Source organism: Coturnix japonica, chromosome 2 (genome assembly GCF_054131305.1).
Source record: "Coturnix japonica strain WE chromosome 2, WE-NBRP24, whole genome shotgun sequence".
Taxonomy (NCBI): domain Eukaryota; kingdom Metazoa; phylum Chordata; class Aves; order Galliformes; family Phasianidae; genus Coturnix; species Coturnix japonica.
The window spans coordinates 47,658,578-47,681,326 of record NC_140664.1 but is presented as its reverse complement, the minus strand read 5'-3'; the positions used below and the strand labels follow the sequence as shown (position 1 = coordinate 47,681,326).

The 22,749-nt window shown below is 38.6% G+C and overlaps 1 protein-coding gene across 8 annotated transcripts in view; it reads left to right on the top strand.

Annotated features, from left to right (window-relative positions):
• Positions 1 to 22,749, top strand: part of SPIRE1 (spire type actin nucleation factor 1) — a 117,175-nt gene that overhangs the window by 46,421 nt on the left and 48,005 nt on the right. For all 8 annotated transcript variants that reach the window (XM_085539743.1, XM_085539739.1, XM_015855237.3 and 5 more), the window contains exon 3: positions 3,228 to 3,464. In XM_085539743.1, the coding sequence (XP_085395869.1) occupies positions 3,228 to 3,464 (237 nt within the window). The remainder of the gene's footprint in view (positions 1 to 3,227; positions 3,465 to 22,749) is intronic.

The following is a 22,749-nucleotide window of genomic DNA, read 5'->3' as shown; positions in this document are numbered from 1 at the left end:
AAGAAGTGATTTCACTGTCTAGAACATGTTTTATTCCTATACAGTCTGAATATTTGAAGATCTTTAGGACTGTGAAATTGGCAGCATTCGTGACAGGAACAAGACTTATGCCCTATAAAAGACCTGGGAAGTAATGAACCCCTTTCTGAGAGGTGTGCCCTAATGTATTGGAGGAATCTATGCAGAATGGAAAGTTCCATTGGGTGTTTGTTTATGAAAATGAGGTGAATGGTTTGGGATTTGTTCTTAGTGCGTGTAAAAGGAACACAAGGACACCACGTGTAAAGTCAGTGCATTCTGGCAACTTGTTATAAAATAGTGGTATAATACAAGTCCAGGCTGGTGTAGGAACCGAAAGCATACTCACAGTGAGACAAAATTCCCCTTTTGCTAATGATTTAAGCATAAGAATACAGCTTCAGCCTGTGGGAAATGCTTGGTGCTTGTTGGTAGCTTTTTTTTGGTCTGTAGCCATGACTTTCAAAAGAACTTGGGGACAAGGTGTAAAGCAAAACAGTGCAGGCTTCCATGTTTATTTTCTGAAGTTATTTAGCCACTGATTGAATTGAGAGATCACGTCCTTTGCCAAAATTCAAATCAGCTGGGAGCAAATGATTTCCAAAACTCAAGGTGCAGAACTTGACATATATTTTTTAATCCAAATCAAGCAGCCTTGTTTATCATTCATACTGACACTCTTTTCACTGGCATATACATGTTTTGATGTGTTAATGTACAGCTCTCTGTTTTAAAATAACACTTTGCTGAGTTTCTTATACTCTTTATCCCCCTCCTATAACTCTGCATTCATGGATATAAATCAGAACTGTGTCAGCACTTGTCACTTCTAAGGTGCCTGAAGTATTTCTTTCATGTTCAATTAACAATCAGTGCAATGCAGAATTATTGATTTCTTTTAAAATAGTTGATGCTTTTTTAACCGTACAGTATTAGTCCCTGTTTATCCAGCTCAGTAAACTACATATTTATTGATTTATCCATTCAACCATGAAAACATTTTCCTTTTTGGCTGGTATTTGATTGATGTTACAGGTAAAGGGTCAGTGCTCACAAGTAAGCAGTGAGCTGTCTAATTTTGTATATCGTGGTTCTAGTTAAATAAATGTGGAAGTCTATTTGTGTGTAAAGTTGCATTAGTAATTTTGCTCAGGTAGGAAGCTTGGGTGGTTCTTGGACTTCAGTTTGATATTCGTATGGCACTTGTGGTTTTACAGGAGCCTTGATTAAACCGGTATTAGAGCGCGGAATGTTCTCAGTTTTAATGCAAGTCAAAGAAAGTTTCTCAGTTAAGAAGCTCAGTGCTTTTTGTCTCTTGGCACGGTGAACCCGTGATACTGACAGACACTAGATAAATACAGTTTTGATCATGACTTCTAAATAAGGAGCTGAAAGACTGAAATCTGGGTCTGAATTGGTGCTGCTTCAGGCTTTCATGTTTTGTCAGCTTTGCATGCATTAGGAAATCTGTTCATGGTACATAAAAGTGCGCAAACCGTATTACTGAACTGCAAAAGCCCCACTGCTGGTACATCAAAGAATGCAGCAGCTGTCATCCAGCTTTAGCTGTGGTGCTCCTGAATGCCTTAATCCTGTTCCCAATGTTCCCAAACAGAAGGAAGCAGGAAGTGTGCACTTTCTTTAGACTCCCCCTTCTATTTTTTTTTAATTTTTTTTTTTGCTTCATTCATTTGCCTGCTCACTTTTCTGACCTGTGTTTCAAGAATATTTTCCAACTAAGCACAAAAACATTTCAAGAATATAGTACAGGAAAATTATTCATATTGAATTGAGCTATTACTGTTACTAGAAGTAGATTATAAAAGGGTGTTTTTTATTTATTGGATTTTATGTTTGTTTATTGACCACTGTCTTGCAAAGTGAATTAGCACTGCAGAGTTCTCAGCAGAGAAAGGAAGCATGCATGTGTACAGCTGCTTCACAAAGTTGTCTAGTAGGCCTGCCTTATCTATGTCTTTGCCAGCCTCCAACCACTCAGACAAAACATGACTTGCAGTGTAAGAACAAGTGAGTTGCTGGAGAGTCAAATTTAACATTTTGAGAATCCAAACGTGTAGACCAATTTACTCAAGTGGACTTTGAAAAATCTGCTTTAAGAATGTTGACCAGGATACTACTGAAAGCCCGATGAGAGAAAATGGCATTTGATGACAGGGTTTGGTATGCTTAGAAATACTTCTGTTATTAAATTGCCCTAGTGCCAACCACTCCTACACTGCTCATTTATGTGACACACTGGCCATCACAACACACATGAAAGATCAGAGATTACATGCAACAGCTCCAGTTCTTTCCTTGCCAGACAAGGATCTCTCAGCATCTACCATTACCTTACTGTGGTTTATTCTTGCAAGCCCATTTCCCCTTCCGTCTCCATTAAAACCCCTTTTCAAACTCCTCACTTTGAAATGTCATCTTGTTAAAACTCTGCAGTATTAGGCAGTTCTTAAGGAAAATAGTTGATGGCAAGAAAGGAAATGGGCTGTTAGTGTTTTGGGATGTTCATGGCAATTGACTGCTAGCTTTCACTGGGTAAGGGTTCATTTATTTGCTTTGCTCTTGACAGAGCACAAAAAGAAAATCTTTAATTCAGTGAAAACACATGATAATACCTCATTACTATGAAATTCAGGACTATGTGCAGCAGCCAGAGGAGTTCCTGGGGACTGACGTCTCAGTGCTCTGTGTGTTAATACTGGGATGTCCACGGCTGTCTCCAGATATTTCTCACACCAGTGAAGAGATGCAGAAACTGAAGGCCAGTTTCCAAGTATTCGGAGGAGATGCCATTCAAGGGAGGAAGAAGACATCTTTACTCTTTCTTTTTACTTCTTTTCAGTTTTTCTTTCCAGTAGAAGATCATATGTATGTGCTATAATCTTACAAACTATAGTGCAGTCTTTTGACACTTGTCATTTTAGGAAAAAAAGGAAAAGGAAAAATAATCTAAAAGGGTCCTGCTTTGTTTTTAAATTATTGCTTTGAAATAAGAAAGCACTATGTTTGTGGTATGATTTGCTCTTGCATGTTATATGCTGTGTTACTGAAGTGCTACTGTAAGGTAGTAGATGGTCATTTTTCTCTTAGGTTTTGATGTCGATCATCCTTGCAGTTGCCGTATTTGTTATGCAAACACCAGAAAATAGCATTGAATGGCATTCACTAATATTTCTTGTTTATTTTTACAGGTTATTGAGTCCCTAGGGATTATTATATACAAAGCCTTGGACTATGGCTTGAAGGACAATGAAGAGCGGGAATTAAGTCCTCCACTAGAGCAGCTGATAGACCACATGACCAACACCACAGAAACAGACGGGAGTCGAGATGAGGGATACGATGCGCTGGATGATGGGGTGGAGGATGATGACGATGATGACAAAGAGGAAGTTGAGGCTATTCATTCCTATAAGGATGTCATGAAGGTACACTAATAGGCAGATTATATGATATCCCACTGTTGTTATCTGTGAGAAACTCATCTGTTTTCTGTGTTCTAGTCCAGTTTCATACTAGCTGAATTGTTTTTTTATTTCTTATTTTCCTGGTTCTTTAGAGCTTGCTTGCAAAAATGACATGCAATAGTATTTCATTTTGACAGTAAGACACAGCAAGACCATGATAACTTTAGGGTCTGCCATTCATATCACATTCTAATTTCATGTCTGTGTTGGATGCTGAGCCTTCTGGTGTAACATCTATTACTTTTTGTACTTTTGGTTACTTCACAGGTTATTTCAAATTTCTCACCTATTTATTAGTGCTTTTTAATGATTCTTCATTGGTTTCTTCCTTTGCTTCCCTTCTGTACTGAAGCAGAAGACTCCTATTATAAGTGTAGCTTATTTGTGTGGAGTGAGTCAATGTACACTACTTCATTGATGATAATTATGATTGTGGTTCTTGACCTGAGTTGTCAGATTTGAAAATACAGTGTAGGAATTTTAATTGCAACAGGTTTTTCAGTGTTATCTGGGCTACCATGAACAGTGATTTAGATGCTTTTAATCCTCTGTTTCCTATTGAGTAGTCTTCAGTACAAATTTTAGAGTCTCTAGTAGAGACAAAGATGTTAATAAGCATGTTAAATGTACCAGTGGATGGAACATTGTAAATTGCTTGTTCTCAAGTGCCACTCCTATCTCATCATAAGGATGAGAAGCTCAGCGGGTCACAGAAATTAAGAGCCTGGAACAGAGCATCCTGGATATCACATAAGTGTGTATTAGCATGCAGAAAAATGACTCCTCTGAAACTTGGTGCTTTTAGTGGTCTGACAGTATGGTTTTATGTCCACGCTGTATGGGATGGATGCAATCAATATATCCTCTTTCACTCCAGTTGGCACAAATGCCGTGAAGTGGTGGAACAATCAAAGCTGGGTTATTAGAGGGAATGAAACCTGTGTATGCAGAGCTGAAAGCAGAGAGGCTTGTAGGCATGATTATTTTGCACATTCTTTACTTAATGTCTGCAAATAAGAAAATTGGAAAGCTTCTCTGAAACCTTTCAGTTACACTGGTACACATGCCTGGAACTCAGAGGGCATAAGAAAATGTTTGGTCAGTCTTCAACTTCAAAAGTGGTGGACTTTCTGTTCTGGCTTTGTTAATGCACATCTCTGCTGGCCTGAGGTATCCACATATTTATGTGTTTTAAAATCAGCATCTTAATTTGTATTATTTTCAGTGTATCCATTTATTTTTGTTCTGGAAATGTACTATTTTTGGTATATCACTTTAATGAACTGAATGAACTTCAGCTGTCAGATGTACATCATCCTAACTTTAACTCTTTGATCCCTCTGAATTCTTTTTTGTTGCTGTTGCTTTCACTGAAGTTATTTGCTGCAGGCTTAACTCCGTGACTTGCCTTTATTACTCTGCATCATTAATGCATTGACAGTACTAGAACAGCATTATCATTCTTGTCATTTTTTACATTTGTACAGGTTTGTGAGATTCTTTTTTCTTGACTTCAGACCTTTTCAAGGATAACACCATGTTCTGGATGTGACTTCTTTTTCCCCTCCAGTGCAAGCCATGTAGCAGGCTACACCCTTATTTACCCACTGACTGTTGCACAACAGTAGTGTGTGGTCTTGTGACCATAAGGCATCATTATTGTAATTCTCTCCTAGCAAGACTCACTGTGAAGCTTTCTCCTCTGCAGTTTGTAGTGAGTGCTGAAGCAGGAATTAAGCAACAATCATTTTTGCCTACCCTGTGTTCTTCAAATTGCAAGTTGTATACTACTACTACTACTGTATACTTTTCAATTTTTGACTATATAGTCTCCATTATGGGCATGATTTTGTCCTTGAAACAGGGTTATGTGTTTCATCTTTCTCCAAAAAGTGTCATTGAGTCACAGAATCATTAAGATTGGAAAAGACCTCTAAGGTTATGAAATCCAACCATCAACCAACCCATCACCGCCATGCCCACTAACCCATGTCCCTCAGTGCAACATCAGCTTGTTTCTTGAACACCTCCAGAGACAGTGACTCCACCACTTCCCAAGGCAGCCTGTGCCACTGCCTCACCACTCTTTCTATCAGCAGTTACCTAGGTGAAGAGGCTGACTTCCAGCTCACTACAACCTCCTTTCAGGTAGTCATAGAGAGTGATAAGGTCTCCTCTCAGCCTCTTCTTCAGACTGAACAATCTCAGTTCCTTCAGCAGCTCCTCATAAGACTTGTGTCTTATTGTGAAGTTCAGTGTCTCTCTTACCACTAAGTCTGAACTTTCCTATAGATTACTAATGTGGGTGAGCCTGTATTGAGATTAAAACACAGAGATAGATAATATGTGTCAAGTTCTGCTGTAATCTAAAGTAGGTAAGGTCAATCATGAACCTGCCCCTGATGTGGAAAATTCTGAGTAATGTCATAGATATCTATTCCCAAGAGTTGGGAAAAAAGTTCTTAATAGCTCTGCCAAGGTCAGCTCTGGCAAAGGTGCTTTTTGGAGAAGACATAGATGGGCTTTTCTGCTGCATGTCTGTATGTTTGGTTGATCTGGCTTTTGATTTCCTTGGCAGGACCAACCTGCTTTGTAGACTTGATTGTTTTGAAGAATGTATCTATGAAGCGAGGAGGTACTATTTGTCACATGTTTAGCTTTTTTAGATTTTGCTGTATTTCAGACCAGGTAGATCTGGTGCAAATGAAAGAAGAAATAATTTCAGGCAGCTCCTTTCTGTGTTTGGGGCACACTTGCCTGTCCTATTCCACAGCATATGCACACAAGAAAGGCAGTGCCTGTGCCAGTACAATACGGCAAATCCATATATCCTGGTTTATTACACACATATGCAAGGACATATGAAGTAGGCTAAAGGGGTCTGGAGTACATCGGGTTTGCATTGAGCATACATCTTTGTGTTAACAGAGGATATATGCAGAGTGGGCCTGGCATGCCAGGAGGTGTGTTAGGCTTGCTAAGGGTGTGGAGAGTCCTGTCATGGCACCTTTATCATTGCGTGTGGCCCTCCCTGATATCAAAACAAGATGATGCAGTTCATCAGCTTCTTCTAGATCATGCTCAAACTCTAATTCCCCTCCTAATCTCAGCATTATCTCACTCCTGATCCCACAGATCTCTGCAGTCAGATGGTCTAATCCAGCACCACTTCTCATGTTAACCTGGAGGTGCTTTCTAAGCTGCAGCTTAACAACATCTGCTAGCCTGAGCCCCATTGCTAAACTCATTTCTAGTGCTGTCCTTTATTCTAGGTCAGCAACCTCTTCACATTCCATATATGAATAAAGCTCCATGAGCTTCCTTAATCCATTTGATACCAAGTTGTTCCGTGCTGGTATTTGCTGGATTGAGCTGCAATCCTAGTTCTAGCCCTGTCATTTCTTCCAGCTTTGATGAGTCAGTAACATCTTCAAGTTTAGACACTGACTTCTATCATCTTTCTCTGTACATCTCTTATAAGACATGTAAGGAGACAGTGCTCTTCGTGAACCAATGTCCTACTCCTACTTACGTTTTCAACCCAAAAGTAACTCAGCTTTTGCAGGAAACTGACCTGTGGCTGAGCCACACCTTGTGCCAGAGATAAGTATAGGTGGGTGGCCCCAAAGTGCTCAGTGGCCTCTGGACCTGGGCCTCACTAGGAAATCATTCTGAGGTAGTTCGATGGCAATGTTAGTTAATTCTGACCAAAAATTAACTGTCATGCAACTGCTGCTTCACAGAGGTAAATTAGTGACCCAGGACCCTTTGTGAACAAAACTCATACTTAAGAAATCCTCCATGCTAACCATTTAATTTGCATGAAAGTTATTTTTAGAGCAGCTTGTTGCAGTATTGTGTTATCATGCTATAACAAATGTAAACAACATTACAGTTTGCAGTATTTTTATTGATGGAAATTAATGTGTGTGCTTTGCTCATAAACAAAGAAGAAGATTAAGTTATGCTTCTGTGGAAAAAAAATCCCATAATGTAGCTATTTTACTTGTCCTGTAGTCATTGGCATTGGTCTCTAAAATAAATTAGCCAATTTAGTTGATTCATGTTTTGGTAGTTCAAGTGTGGACTGTCTCCTTTCAGCTGGAAAGAACTGAAATTTACCCTGATGATACTGATCTGTTTGTGTTTGTTTTCAGTATTCTGGTAGTACGGTTCAACTATCTATGGCATGTGTTGAGTATCTGAGTAAAAGAAGAATATGTTCTGTTTCCATGCAATTTCAGGTGGGATGAAAATATCTATGTATTTTGGAGGCACCCTGCCGAGTTTGAAGGCACATTATTATCATGTACATGGTACATACGAGTGTAACATCCAAGATGAACTAGAAAATGCATTTAAAAGCAAATCTGGTATTTGTTTGAGACAGACAGTTAAAGAGTTCATGTTATTGGAATTCAGAGGCCTGTAATTATACCTAGTTCATGAGGTTAGACTAGGTGATGCAGCTTTCTGCAGGTATAGTTCTGTTTAGAATTGGACTGGCTTTAGCAATTTGATATGAGCCTGCTGAACTGTATTTATCTGTCATTTTGAAACGGGCAACTTGCAGCATAGCCTGTAACTCTCTGAAACTGAATATTTTGGAACCTTACTGAGATGATAAGCAGTGCCCCAGTTGTCTGCTCATAACAAGTGATCAGCTCTCGTCCTTTGAATCCTGTTCTTAGCATACTCAGATGTCGCGTGCCAGTCTTGTTTTGGTAGATCTTGTTTGACTTCAGTATTCAGCAATGTAAAGTCCCAAGGACTGCTGCTCAACCCATGTTCAGGCAGCTTTAAAAGAATTCCCTTTTGGGTTCCTACACTCCCACAGCATGCTGACCTAGGGGTACACCTTGTTTTGTCAGCTTGGTCTTCAGACTGATTCACAGATGCTGTGAAGGTTCAGAAGAATTGTTCAGATTTAATTAGCAAAGGAATAAATGTCTCCTAACAAAATAACATACATCCACAGGCATTTTTCTATTTCTCCACCATTCTTTGAACTGACTCTGAGTTGTCTTCAAAATGCTGTAAATTGCAATTTTTTTCTTGCCTAGATCATGTATGTCTTGCAGGATCTCGGTCTTTCCATTAAAAAAACAACAAAAAAGTGGTATTTTTTCCTTTCTTTAATTACTATTACAGAAAACACTTAAAACAGTCCTTGCATCAGCATAGGCTTAGGTGGATTGAGGTGTCCAGGTTGGGACATAAAACCAAGTCACCTTTTCTGTGGCAATTTTTCTTTCCCATTATGGCCCACAATAATTCATCTACACTGGTTAAGAAAAAACTCTGTACCAATAATTCACATAATTATACTGGTATAACCTGTCTAAGGTCTAAAATAGTGTGAGGAATCCAAGGAGTTGTCCAACAAAAACAGGAAACACAGATTTGGTGTTCAGATAATTTTTATGTATTGGTAGGTTAGAACAGGTCTGAAATTTGTGTGTGGCCTTTTTGCATCTAAAAGAAGCAGAGCTGGGCATGGACTTTTTCTCCTCTGTTTTATGTTGCAATTACTGTAAATAATTCATACGTGGGTGCAAATAAAGTTCCAATTTTTAGTGGAGGTGGAAGGATTTCTTAGTGGTAATGGAGTTTGCTGGTAATGGTGTCCCTGCTGTGCAAAAGGCACAATTTGCTGTGAAAAACCTCTGCATTTCTCTTTAAAAATACAAGTATCTAAAACATGCAAAGCAATCTGTCAGAGATAACACATCAGAATATAAGCTTTAATCTGAATTCTCAAAGAACCTGTGTTATCCAGTGCTGCCTAAAATAGACTCTGGAGGCTAAAATAGATCAATGAGTGTTTACTTTTATGAGGTGCGTTTTGTTTGATGGAATTATATTGAAATTCTAACTAATGGCTTGGAATCAGGGTAATGGTTAGTCAATTAGCGCAGAGCCACTGTAGTGATCCATACAAAACTGGAAAAAAAAAAAAAGAGTAGAGCTACCATTAATTACCAAAGTGGCCTGAATCTCCTCTGCTCTGTGGAGGAGTTCTGGCAATTGGCCAGTCAGTGCAGGCTGGCAATGCAATCTGTCCAGGGCTGCCCTGATCTGCCTTTCATCAGCTCACATATACCTCCCTTCTCCAGGTATTGAAACTGATAGGAGCACAGAAGGCCACAGTGGATTTCTCAGATTCACTGTCAGCCTAGTAAAGGAGGTAGATCGGCTCAGAAAGATTGGCTAGGACAGCAGCTTGTCTTACTTCGGGATTTGGCAAAGGTTCATCGTTATTAGAATCTTGTTTCTACCCATGTAGATTTTGCAGTCTTGGATTTGCAGTGTTACAGCTAGCTTTTAGCTTTTAACTTTACTGACTCCTTCCACTGCTTTAAAAAATGTACAGAAATGCTGGACCTTTTTATGCATATTCACATGGCATCTTCTTTTATGTCCGTAGGACAGAAGTTGTCTTTGAATTCCATGCAATGTCCTAGGGAGTATTCCAGGTACCTTACCAATACTGCTTGTACCACTTACATTATGTATGTATGTTACATTATGTTAGTCTTGGTAGACTAACATGTTAATGATGGCATATAAAAATTGCTGTGCACAACTCTCTCATACCATATTACATGTTGAAAATTCCCAATGGCTGCAGTTGCAGATCGTATTCAAACCAGCAGATTAACTTGTTCCTGCTGTTTTAAGTTGTCTGTATAGAGCTCGTGATTGAAAGGGGCAGGATGAGTGTTCTTGTAGCTGTAATGCTCTAAGGTCATGAGAGAAGTGGGATTTAAGGGGGGAGAAACTAATTAGGCCGACTCATTTATCTGGATGAAAACATCTTGGCCCTTCCAGACTGAAGTAAAGGTGCCAATGGCAGGGTCTCCAAGTATGGTCTGCTCTAAAGTTTCAAATCTGTCTTCTATGAGGTATTTCAGCCTCATCCCATGCTGGAGTGATGTCAAGAAGAAAGGTGCCAGTGGAAGCTTTGCCTTTTCCTGTTCTTGTCAGGACACAAATGGCTGCGTTTGAGGATGCTCAGAAGTTTTTCCTCTGGGTATCTCAGTTGTCAATATTGCTAATTCGGAGTCACACGGAGGATAATTTAATTGAATTGTCAAAAACAACAACAACAAAAAAAACATGGTTGCCACAAAATTAATTCCTTATGGAGGCATATTGTATATGGTACCAATATGGGAAAAATGAAGAAACTGAGCAGGGGCCCTTTAATTAAGCCACTGTGGTTGCCTTGCTTTTGAATTATTCAAGACGGAGCCTTGAGCTTGAGGCAAAGTTCCTCTTGGTGCATTCATTTCAGCACTGGTAACAGTATTAAAAGAAATGAAACATTTGGAGGAAAGTTGTTCGAATTGCCTTAAAAGCATCACTAATTTTCTGAAACAGTAATCGCTCTGTTTGAGCAAGGTGATTGTTTTAATATGCTCTTGATTACTGTGTTACCATGATTCTATTTTCTGTTCCCCTTTGCTTAGTGTACTGTTGCATGCAGTATTTTAGGAAAAAAATATTTAAGTGAGATAAGGCCATTTGATACAAAGAAATAAATTGTGTCTTAGATAGTAAGCCCTTGAAGATCTGAATCTAGAAGTCAGAATATCGTATTTATCTCAAGGATTGGACTCACAGTCAGGGAACACTTTGCATTTCTTAATTAGGGGAACCTTACAGTAGGTTTTTGTTTAAAAGATGTAGTTGCAACATCTTTAAATACTCTTTAAGTAATATAGTCTCACAGGGTGGCTTTCAAAAGACAATTGTCCACAGGATGCATGGCCCAATGTGTATTTTAAATGATTAATGAATATCTGTAATGGATGACCACAATGAAAAAAGCAGGAGGTTTTTTGGGTGAATTTCTTAAATAAATTTTTACTTTGCCTTGCTGTACTGCTTGGGCTATGGAGTCTTGAAGATTGTGCATCTCTGCAGATGAGCTTTGAATGCTTAGTTGTGCAAAACTATTTGAACATTTTCATCTGGTAGCTTTGCTAATGACTTTTTAACTTACGCAGCTAATGAAAATGGTCCCAAGAGATAAACTCCTTGACTCTACCAAGTTTGGTAAAGCGTTTTTTTAAGAGAACACGTAGACTAGTCTGGAAGCTACATGAAGGCAGCAGGTTTTGCTTGGGGAGGTATAGGGAACTGGCAGAGCTGAGGAGCATCCATCACTGCTTGTTGTCTGGTACACTCAAAATCACTAAAGGATTTAGGTGACTGGGGTGGGCAGAGGGCACAGTGCTCATGCTGAGAGAAGCCAGGTGCATGTCTAAGCAATGCTTCCTGCTCAGCTCTGAGTTTGCCTTGTTTGTAGCCTATAGAGGGGACACTTAGTAGCCTGGTTGGATGGAAAACAGAGAGTTGCTTTTTATGTCTTTTTCCTGAGGAGAGAACAAAACCCTTTGTTTTATTTATTTATTTGCTTCTGGGAGAGGATGGAAACTTGATTTTAAATGCTAACTAAACTAGGAGTTTGTTTTGTTATTTCTGAATTCCTGAAGGCAAAGAAGAGCAGAATACTCGGGGCAATTTAAGCCAAAATAGAGAACTGTGTTTTTTGCCTGCCTTTTCCTTAGGGCAAAACAGGCTTGGAGCCCAGACAAGAAGGTAATAATGAGCAATTGTTTTTACTTCTCCTTTTTGGCATGGCAGAGTTTCTGGAGATGAACAATAAGACTGACACTTGTTTTAGATGAGTTTGCTCTAGATGAGGTGAGAACTCCTTGCTTAAAAGATAAAAACCAAGACTCTTCATGAACTGTTCCCTTCTAATCAATTTACAATTTTTCAGTGTACTGAATTGTACTGTGTGTTAACAAGTCCCTGTATATGTGTTTTATACATTTCACACACACAGGTAGATGTCAAGTATCACTGGCCTGAATCCACTAAAATAGAAATATAATTGAAAATATGGCAGCACTGGGGCAAAGAAAAGCTATAGTGGTTTTTATTATTATTATTATTTTTTATTTATTATTATTTAATTTAAAAAGAGCTTTCACTTCTGTGGTAGCATGTAATATTAAAAAACATATGAAAAAACCTCTGAAGTTCAGGAGAGTATTAGTCAGCATGATTTATTCTTTTCATGTCTGGACAGAGGAATCGTGTCACAGTAGAAATATTTTTAATGGCTCAAAGGTATAAAGCAGAAAACATGTTTTCCAGGCAGCACACAAAAATAGGTGGTACTTTAATTTTTCTCTTCTGTTTGCATTTATTTTTGTATAGACCTGTGTAGAAAGTAAAGGGATTTCTGTACTTCAGCCTATTCAAGAAACTAGAGATGGTTTGTGTAAATCCCTTTAATGTAATTTTAAAGCTGCTCTGCACATGACAAGTGCTCAGATGAATTAGGTTGATGGACAGGTTTTGTTAATTAAAGTGATGTCATTAGGTGTCTTAAAGAGTTGCCTTGATTTTTCATTCTGGGTAATGTAATTGGAGGTCAACATGTAGTCTCCTTTCCTTTGAAATTAACCACTGTACTCTTTTTAAACATGTAATGTTCGTCTTCTTCACATTTGAATGTGTTGGTGAGCAAAGAAGGGAGTGTTTATTGCAATTTGTTGTCCTGGTAATGGTGTTTCATGCACTGAGATCTAGGATACTTGGATTTTCCAATGAAGAATGTCTGCCATTTGCCAAAAGCACTGGGCTTCATGGTGTCAGCTTCAGGAGGAACGCTGAAATCTTTGTGCTAGAGCTTCTGGCTCTTGAATGTTGGCTTCCACTTTGACCATTTAGGACTGGGGAGGCTCTGCCTACTGCTTACACACACTGTCAGTTATGGAAAGCCTTCAAAAAAGTTCCTAGTTTCCTAGTAATCACAAAATAGTTATAAATAATGTACCTCTGTACACCATGGGTGCATATATATATTTTTTCTCTTCCCTGGGCCTGCTTTTGTCACAAGCAGCTGGAAGAGGAGGAGGGGCGATGGAAGCTGCCTTCTTCCTTCCTGGTGGTAGACATGGCACTCCTGTGTCTGCTGAGTCCAGTACAGTGATCAGTTAAAGCAGGACAGTGTCTGTCACCTCCAGACACTTCCCTCTGTAAAAAAAGAAGCCGGAGAGTTCTGTAATCTCCCAGATATTAATCCCGCCTGGGTGCAGTGGAGCAAACTGCTGAGGTGAGGTAGCTGGTAAGGTAACTAGGCCATCCATCCCCCACTAATCTTTATTGTCTTATGTGCCTACCACAGTAACGTGATTAGTAATTTTCTTTCCCACCTGGGGAGGTAAAGATAACCTCTCTCTGAGGTTAATTTGGCAACAGCTGAGACCATTTAAGAAAGATCCTGTGAACAAGATGGTTTCTTGGCAGTTCTCTGCTAGTGTCGTCTGGAGTATGAAGAAACTGGGACAGCCCCTTGTCCTTGTTCCTCTGCTCTCTATTTGTACTCGAAGTCTACCTTCTTTTGGGACCCCAAAATATATTTAATGATACTGTCAAAAAGTCCTGTGGAACCACTTCATTTTGGGTTTTTTGACACGAGAATTATATTTTCAACAATCTTTGCTGGCAGAACGGGCTGCAAGCTTTAGCACTCATCAGTTTTACACTAGGCTCTTGTAGATGTGATTATCTCCTAAATTCAGCTTACAGCTGTCAACAAACTCCAATTTGGACAGTTTGCCAGCATCTTAGATTTGTTCCTCCATCCATCACAATCAAGCCCCTCAATACAAAGCTGATATTAAACTGGCTTTTGCCTTGCCTAAGGTAGCAATGTTTGAAATAGATTTGTGCATTTGCATCTGTGGTTATCTGTACTTTGCTCTTGTTTATTCTTAAAATAGTTCCTTTAAATTTTGTCCTTAAAAAGTGTCTCTATCATGAGCAACATCAGTACAGAAAAGAGTTACCAATGAGAAACAATTGGCCTTTGCATTCAGGAGAGTGCTCTTCTGTGATGACTGCTTTGATAACCTTACTCTCCATGGATTGAGGTCATTACATGAGGTAATTAGCTTCCAGAGATTCAAAGCCTTTTTATATTTCTGCTTTGAAAGGAGTTGGTAAAAGTATCATTAAAAGGCATCTATTTCAATGGACATGTAGTAGATGCCACTGCAAGTGCCATTGGTTTTAAAGCTAACTTTAAAGTTGAAAAACTGAGCTTGGGAGTTCCTGCCCCACTTGCAGAGATATGTCTTTCATGATATGTAACCGAGAAGAGGTAAATAATTATCTATGGCACAGGTCCTTAGAATACTTGGCACAAAAAGGTTTAATTATTTTGAGAGCTATGTTTGAAAACAAAGCACTCCTGTGCTGTTTGACTACTGAACTAGGAAAGTAATTAGCCTCCCTCCATTTTCTCTTTTTCTCCTCAGATAATACGATTTTGATGAAGAGGTAGCTCGTAGCTGCGTTGTAATGTGTGATTTTTTTCCCCCCTTAACTGACTGTATCCTGCTAAGAACATACCCATTTAATCATAGAAAATGTTTGTTTTTATTAGACTCTTTCATGGATAAGGATGATAAGACTTACCTGATGTGGTTGAAATAATGTATAGTGAAAATTATTATGTCTGATTTAAAAACAAGGTACTGAGAGTTGGAAATACTCATCAAATACATTAAGCAGTTCCCTTTTTTGGGGGGGTATACAAAGGAATTTCATTTTCAAGAACAACTATATTTTGGATGTAACAAGCTTTGTTTGATTTTGCAGTCAGGCACCACCCAGTGCTTTGCTGCCTTCTTCAGGTGATGTATCCTGAAATATGCAGTTTCACTGTTAGAAAAGAAATAGACAAATTCAGGGAAGAAGAAGAGTTCTGAATTTAGTTTGTTAGCAGGAGTGAATATCTCTTTCTTTGGATCTTCGGGTTCTTAGCTTGTGTTATGTATTGTTCATCCTTACTTGAAAGAAGGACTAATTCCTGTTCCACCCTCACAATGATTTATGATATTAAAATAAAATTTCTGTCATTTAAGACTGGAGCAAGAGGTCAGCCTTTAGATTGCCCTAGAATCTCCACGATCTCTTAGAAATAATGAAAACCATGTTCCCTATGTGTTCTTCTGAGTTCAGGACCTAAGAAGAACACCAATCACTACAAGATGTAATTATACAAGACGTGTAATTATTCACTTCAGTTTTCCATTCTAAATTTTTGTATGAAAACTGAAATCTTTGTGGCACGTGGAAGTACAAATGGACTAACAAAGCAGGGATATCATGAAAAAGTGCAGTAGTATTCTATGTGATCTGAACAACTGCAGCTTTGAGCCAAACTTTTTAATTTTCTTAAACAGAAAAAGGATCCTGACCAGTTCTGTGGGCTTTGTATTGGCCTCAGTTCTTAACCAGTAAAAGACAAATGATAATTCAGTGTCACATTGACAGGAGAATATATGCAGCATGGACTTGGTGCTGGTTTGGGTACCTGATGTGGCCTTGCATTTGTGACAGAATGGTGGTTCTACTACTGTTGCTGCCATTGGCTAGAAAATTGTGGGGGCTATAAAGAAAAGCTGTAAAGCTGCCCTTTCCTAAAGTCTCTGAGCAGTCAGGGCAATACAAACACCATCTGCAGCCCCTACAGGTGGTTAATCCCACCTATGTATAGGACGTATGTCAAGCCTGTCAGTGCTAGATAATTCCATTTCTAGTACTTTACTGGAGGTAATTTCCAGGAACAGAGTATACATAGAGAAGGTGGACAAAAAGCACTCCACCTCCTGAAACAGAGTGAGTTGAGGAGAAAACAGCGCCTTTCACTTTCTGTCTCGTTAGATATCTTCTTCTGCTTGAATAAGCAAAGATATATATTTGGTTCAGAAATACAATGTTTTCTTTGTAATGAACGTACAGTAAATTGTGGGTTAAGCAGTTTCTTTCAAACTTGCCTTAAAGTGGCATATGTTTTAAATATTAACATGTATGTAACTGATATGCTTTATAAAATAATTGCAGAGTAGATTCAGTAGCTAAAAGCTTAAGCATACTTTCTTAGAAGAAGAGGAAGAATTCTTCTTTAGGTTTTCTGGTACCATCAGAGTTCCAAGACTTGATTTCCCTGACAAAAGCATTACAAATAAGGAGAGGGCACACATAAAGGGATGGATTTCCATATGCTGAGATGTAATGAAAGCAAAATGAGGCTGGTTAGAAGTTGCTGCATTTATTCATTGGAGGTGAAGTTTAAAAGCTTGTTATGTTTAGTGATGCAGTTTGTTTGGCTAAGCAGCTGGAAATCTGTTTTTTTGGATAGGAATGAAAAGCCATGCTTCAGGACAAAACATGAAAGCAAATTGTTATTATGTCTGCTGAGGGAAGTTTCTGCACTTTACATAAAAATAAACAAGCTTCCCACACACATACATTTTAAAGCTCTATACATGAACTGTGAATTGCTGCCAAGGAAAGTGAATGTTTTTATTTTAGTTGATATATTTTAATTGGATTTTAAGTGGCTTGTGAATAAAACTGCTTTATATTAATACATTGTCTCTCACTTAGTAAGTATCCAAACATCTGAACTGCTTAATAAGGAGATTAATGGGTACTGTGGGAGGATTGGTATAGATACAACTTTTCTTTTGTGTTACTCTTTTTTTATGTGTCTCAGATCTTGTTTCTGTACTAAGAGTTGTTCCCAGTTGTTTTGTTGCCTTTTGATGGTTTTTTTCTTACACTTTTGTTCTTTATTTTCTACCGTTTTTCCAGAAGTGCCCTATTTTGTTCAGAGAGTTTCTGAAAGCCCAGGCTGCTTCATATGCTTGTAGGGAGGCTTGAGGAGAGGGGAATAGAAGAGAATCTGCCCTGCTGCACATACCAAGCAGCTGGGTACAAAACCAAGTCTCTTCCCTGCTGAGCTGGAGCAGTTCCAGTAAGAAGCACCCACCAGCTCTAAGGAGGGCCCAGGAAGCACATTTGACAGCCAAACAAGTTACAGGGCAGGGGTGCAACCTTCTACTATCTGTTGTTTGGGTCTAAGTTATTTAATAATGTAAAGGGTGGTTCCACAACTTAATGGGCTTCTAGCTAAACAGCTACATAGGTAGCCCTGTTAATATGTACAGACACTCCCCTTCTCCTTTAATTATCCAGTGTTATCATGTTTCCCCATCTACACTTCTACTCCACTTCTAAAGGTAGCTTTCTACCCAGATGCCTCCATCCCATCCCTAGGGATGGTTCAGGGCTGGCTCTCTGCACAGCAAGCAGAGTGTCAGTGGTACAGATGAGAGCTGCTGAATGCGCACAGAGCTGCTGCCTTGTTGTGAAGCAGACAGCTTTAGAAAATGGTTGCTGCTGACAGGCTAACTAGTGGCTTTTCTGTGTGTTGCAGGGGTTGACATTTCATGTAGAAGAATGGGAAAAACAGCATTTGTAGGATTTTGCCCTTGCTCTCATCAATAATCACATTGATGTACCACTGAATAGTCAAAGAACAAGAGACAGCATATTCAGATTACTGCATATTTATATTAATTCCTTCATTATTCTGCTAAAAAACAACAGCATGGTTTCTCTGAAACTAAGAGAGAATACAGCATTGGTTTTCGCTTAATTGGCTCCTTTGAAACCATCTCCTTTGGGAAACAGGATGTTGTTAGTGCAGAGGCACTGCAGAAAAGCAGGCTAACAATACACATAACATGTATTCTAGCACAGCGGTATGCTGGGGGTATATTTGATCTGTAATAATAGCTAAGTGGCTTTCAAGAAGAAATGAAAACTTGAATGTAGCTTTGTCAGGAAGTCTGCACTAGCACATAAAATTAGTCTGACTGTACAAAATATCATTTTCACCTCACAAAAACAGAGATTGACCTTCATTTGATGTCTTTATTCTGATAGTCAAAAGGTCAGATCTCTTAGAAAGGTAATAATCACTGATAATGAAAAATATGGGATTGGGCTGACAGTGGAAATGTAGTCTCTGTACTATAGTGTGATTTCCTTTTCTTAGCACACGTGAAAGTTCTAATTCCTGTCTAAAGTGTTAGCAATTGTGTTAAATATTTGCAAGACATTTTTTTCTCCCTACAGATAGTGTCATTTAAATGTAACAGGATGAACATCACCTTCATCTTGAATTTGTTTTTGTTTTCTCTTGTAAGACAGGTCTCATAAAAATCTGGTAAAGAGGCAAAAGTTTTTTCTATATGTTGAATGTCTGATTAGAACTGTATACATCTCGTTTGAAATGATCATTTAAAAAATCCTTTTAAAGTTTATAAAAGCTTCTGAAGGTTTCCAGGAATAGTGTCTTTCTGTGAATACTTCCTGTACTTTCTGTGAACTTGTTCATTGATTTTGTGAATTAACAGTTACTTTGCTCCCATGCCTGCTGTGTTAGCACAGTCTTACCTCATTAGTCTTCCCTTGAAGTCCTTTCTCACAGTACCTCAGGAACCAGCTCATCCTTGGCCTGCTGAGGAGCTGGGGCAAACCTCTGTTCAGAAAGGTCAGGTGAGCATCATCAGTTGGGTGAGCAGCTCCAGCTGCTGTGACAGCTGCCTCTGAACTTGCACTGAGCAAAACTCCATTATAGGGAGCACAAGGGTGGTCGTAGCAGACGGAAACATCTTCCAGACTCCTGTTAAAACATGTCTTACTCATCTGAACAGTCTATCTCTTAACTTTGTTCTGAATAATAAAGATGAGCAAAGTGCTAGGTTGGATTTTGTAAACACACAGGTGGTTTTTTTTCTCATTAAGACCGTCTGCTTATCGTGGTGAGGCGGATGGCTCCTTGAAGTTCACATTAATAGCAATAAAATGGGGTGACAAGACAAGGAGAAATGGTTTCAAACTTAAAGACAGTAGATTTAGGTTAGATGTAAGGAAAAAAATCTTTTACAGTGAGGGTGGTGAGGCACTGGAACAGGGTGCACAGGGAGGTAGTGGATGCCCCATTCCTGGAGATGTTCAATGCCAGGCTGGACAGGGCTCTGAGCAACCTGATCTGCTGTAGGTGTCCCTGTTCATTGCAGGGGAGTTGGACTAGGTGACCTTTAAAGGTCCCTTCTCACTTCAAGGATTCTATGATTATATGAAAATGATACGTATGTTGAAATAAAAATAAAAAACCCACCCCCAAATAATCACGACATCTGGTTCATTTGCGTGGTGATAAAATCTTCCTGAAAATAATTTTGACCTGGGAAAACAGCTCAAGCTCAGTTATATTATCTGAGCCTGTTGCAGTGCTGTCCTGCAGGGGGTGAAGCTAACACCCAGTTCAGTTGCATGTTCAGTGATCTATTTGTTAAAAGCAGTTTTTCTCCTTTTGGCTGTGGAAAAGGTACATCTTCTAAGTCTTATGTTAATTCTGTAGAGCTTTAGATCACTTAACAGGCTTGGCATTTGCAGGCTGGAAATACTGTTTGCATAATATCAATAGCTTGCCTTTGTGTACAGCAGGAGAAAGAAATCCTTTTATTCTCTGGGGTGCATTCATACAGATACTGTGCCAGGTGTTTTGGTAAAGTTTGCATTATAGGTTTAGCCAAAAAGATGATTTTGCAAAACCCACCTTGATTTTAGGAGGTGACTCAATTGTGAGAATTCACTGTAATTGTTTGTAGTCCCTAATATTCAAACCAAGCCAAGAAATGCTGCTTAATCTCTTCTGATGGTTAAATTGTGATTTCTCTTAACGCTGATTTGGCTGACACGCTCTGTTTCCTAGTCAATTGAGGGTGATTTGGACCAAGGAGCTGGCAAGGCTGTGGTATTTACGTAATGCCTTTTTTTCTGTGAACCTCAAATGTGGATGGAAACAGTCTCTAATCTTCTTAGTGATCTGAGCAAAGATTGAATGCTTTGGGTCAAGCTGGTTTTTTGATAGGCTCAGTAAAAACAAAACAAAAGCAGAAAAAAAAAGTTCCTTCACAGTGATTACAAATGGAAATATTACAGACCAAGCTAGTTAACATTTCAGTAGTTGATAATATTCTTGATACTCCCCTCATTTGCAAAGACCATATAATTTGTTTTCAACCATACTGTTTGAGACTTCTTGGAAGGAGAACAAACAGCCCTTGTATTAGGCTCTGGGCACTGTTCACATTCATTCCCGTTGGGCTAGTTTTAAGTTGTATCATGAGGGATGCAAGTATTGGAATAAGCAGCATTACAGAGGCTTCCCTTCCTTGATGAGCTTTGAATGGCTGGAAAAGATTGCAGGCTTGACCTAAATCCTTCTTGCACCATGACTGCAATGACACGGTAAGAGACGGAATAGCTCGTGAGATGGCTGTGTCTATAACAGTTATTAAAACATTCTGACTGATTTTTGTGGCATGTTTCAGAAATGTGGCTTTTCAAACACTACTACTATCAAATTAAAGATGTGATTTGGAAAACAAAATAATTTAAGTGGATAAATATGGTGCACTTAGGCTACAAGTGACATTTCATAATTCATGTGTCTTGACTCCTTGTTAGTTATTTTCCCTGATTAACGTGCTAGTGCAGTAGATACCATTGAAGGGGGAAAAAAATAAATCAGTTTATCTTACTAGCATTTTACTTTTTCTTTAGGCTTACTTCACCTATCCAAAAAAAGTCTGTTAAGACATGTAATGTGACTTCACGTAAGATCACTCAGATTAATTTTTCAGAACATGAAAGCTAGTAAGTGCTGCTGGTTCTCTTAAAATCTGCATTGTAATGCTCATAAACCAAATGGTTCACTTATTTTGTGGTTACTTTTCTGCTGGCTGTAACTGCAAACATATATTTTTTTTCTTTACTTCATATTCAATAATAGAATCAAGATTATATCCATCCCCTGTGTGAACTTGCCACTGCTGCATTCATTAACTTTCTGAGTATTTGATGAAAATTGTTTCTAATTAGCATGCTTCTAAATAAAGAAAAAAAGGTATTCTTAAAAATATGTGTGCCATCTGATTAAATAAGATTTGATTCTCTGCTATGAAGACCTTTACAATTTTAGGGCCTTTTTGAAAATTATTGTTGTTATTATCCTATTACAGCTATTATTATTCCTGTAAGTGGTGCATCGTAGGAAGAAACCCTTTTTATCTGTTCTGTAGTTAATAACTAGAAATAGCTTACTGAAAACATAGTAAGGCAGGTAAGAACACGATTAGTTATTGAGAGAAAAGAATGCCAATTAACCACACTCTGCTTTAATGTAGTATAATTCTGTCTTTTCCATTAAGCAAAGGGAAAAAATTAACTGCTGCTGACTTCTTAGTATAAGTTGTCACGGTAGCACACATTAGAAACTGAGAAATGCTTCTATGTCATTTTTTCTCCCTTTACCTGCAAAGTAGAAGCTATAATTTGCTAAATAATAATAGTAATATATATTTTTTAATGTCTCAACTTTGCCACTGTGATTACCCAGAAGTAGGTATAAAGAGCGTAAGAGAAGTTTGGTTGTCATCATAAAGCATAATAAATGTTGAAAACATACAGGAAGGAAGGAATAGGTATATATTCTTTTTAAGGCTAAAAGTATTTATACACACATAGTTACAGTAATCAGGGTAGGTTATAGCAGAAGTCCAGATGATGCTCGTGAGATTTTATCTAAGAAGTTGATAAAATCTGACCACTGAATTCAGTGTTGTTATACTAATTGAAAGAAATCAAAAATAAAATGGAGGCTTTGGCCTTAGAAATCAGCCAGTCAGTGAGATTAAGCTGATTAAACATTGCTCAACCCTTCTCCCTTCTCCCCCCTTTCCCCTTTCTAGCAGCATGATCCCACTACTCCTTTTTGGCTGCTCTGCTGCATGTGTCCAAGCCATGAAGAATATAATCTCCTGCCCCTTTACTTCACCATGTTAGTTTTTGCCTGGGTGACAGATCCTCTCAGCTCTGGGGCAAAAACGTGGGTGCCAGCATCAGTGGGAACCCACAGCCAGAGGCCACAGAACAATATCTGGGAATTGCAGATTTAAGTCAGACTAAAACCAATGTGAAGTGCAGCCAGAGCTCTACACGTATTGTGCCTTCTGTAACCACCGCTGTAACACAGAAGAGATTTAGAGAAATATGCCACTGGGCTAATTAAGGGCTCTTCTCCTAAAGAGGCTTTTGTTTCAAGCTTTGCTTCTGCAGGTCTTCTGAATATAGCCACCTATTTCCTCAGGTTTTGGCTTGTTCATAGACTTAGCTATAGAGAAAATAGCTGTTATGAAACCACAGCAACAAGGCAAATTTTAAAGCTTAGGTTAAGATTTTGTTTTATTTTAATATATATAATAATATGGTACAGGATATGCAAATTTTAGGTTTT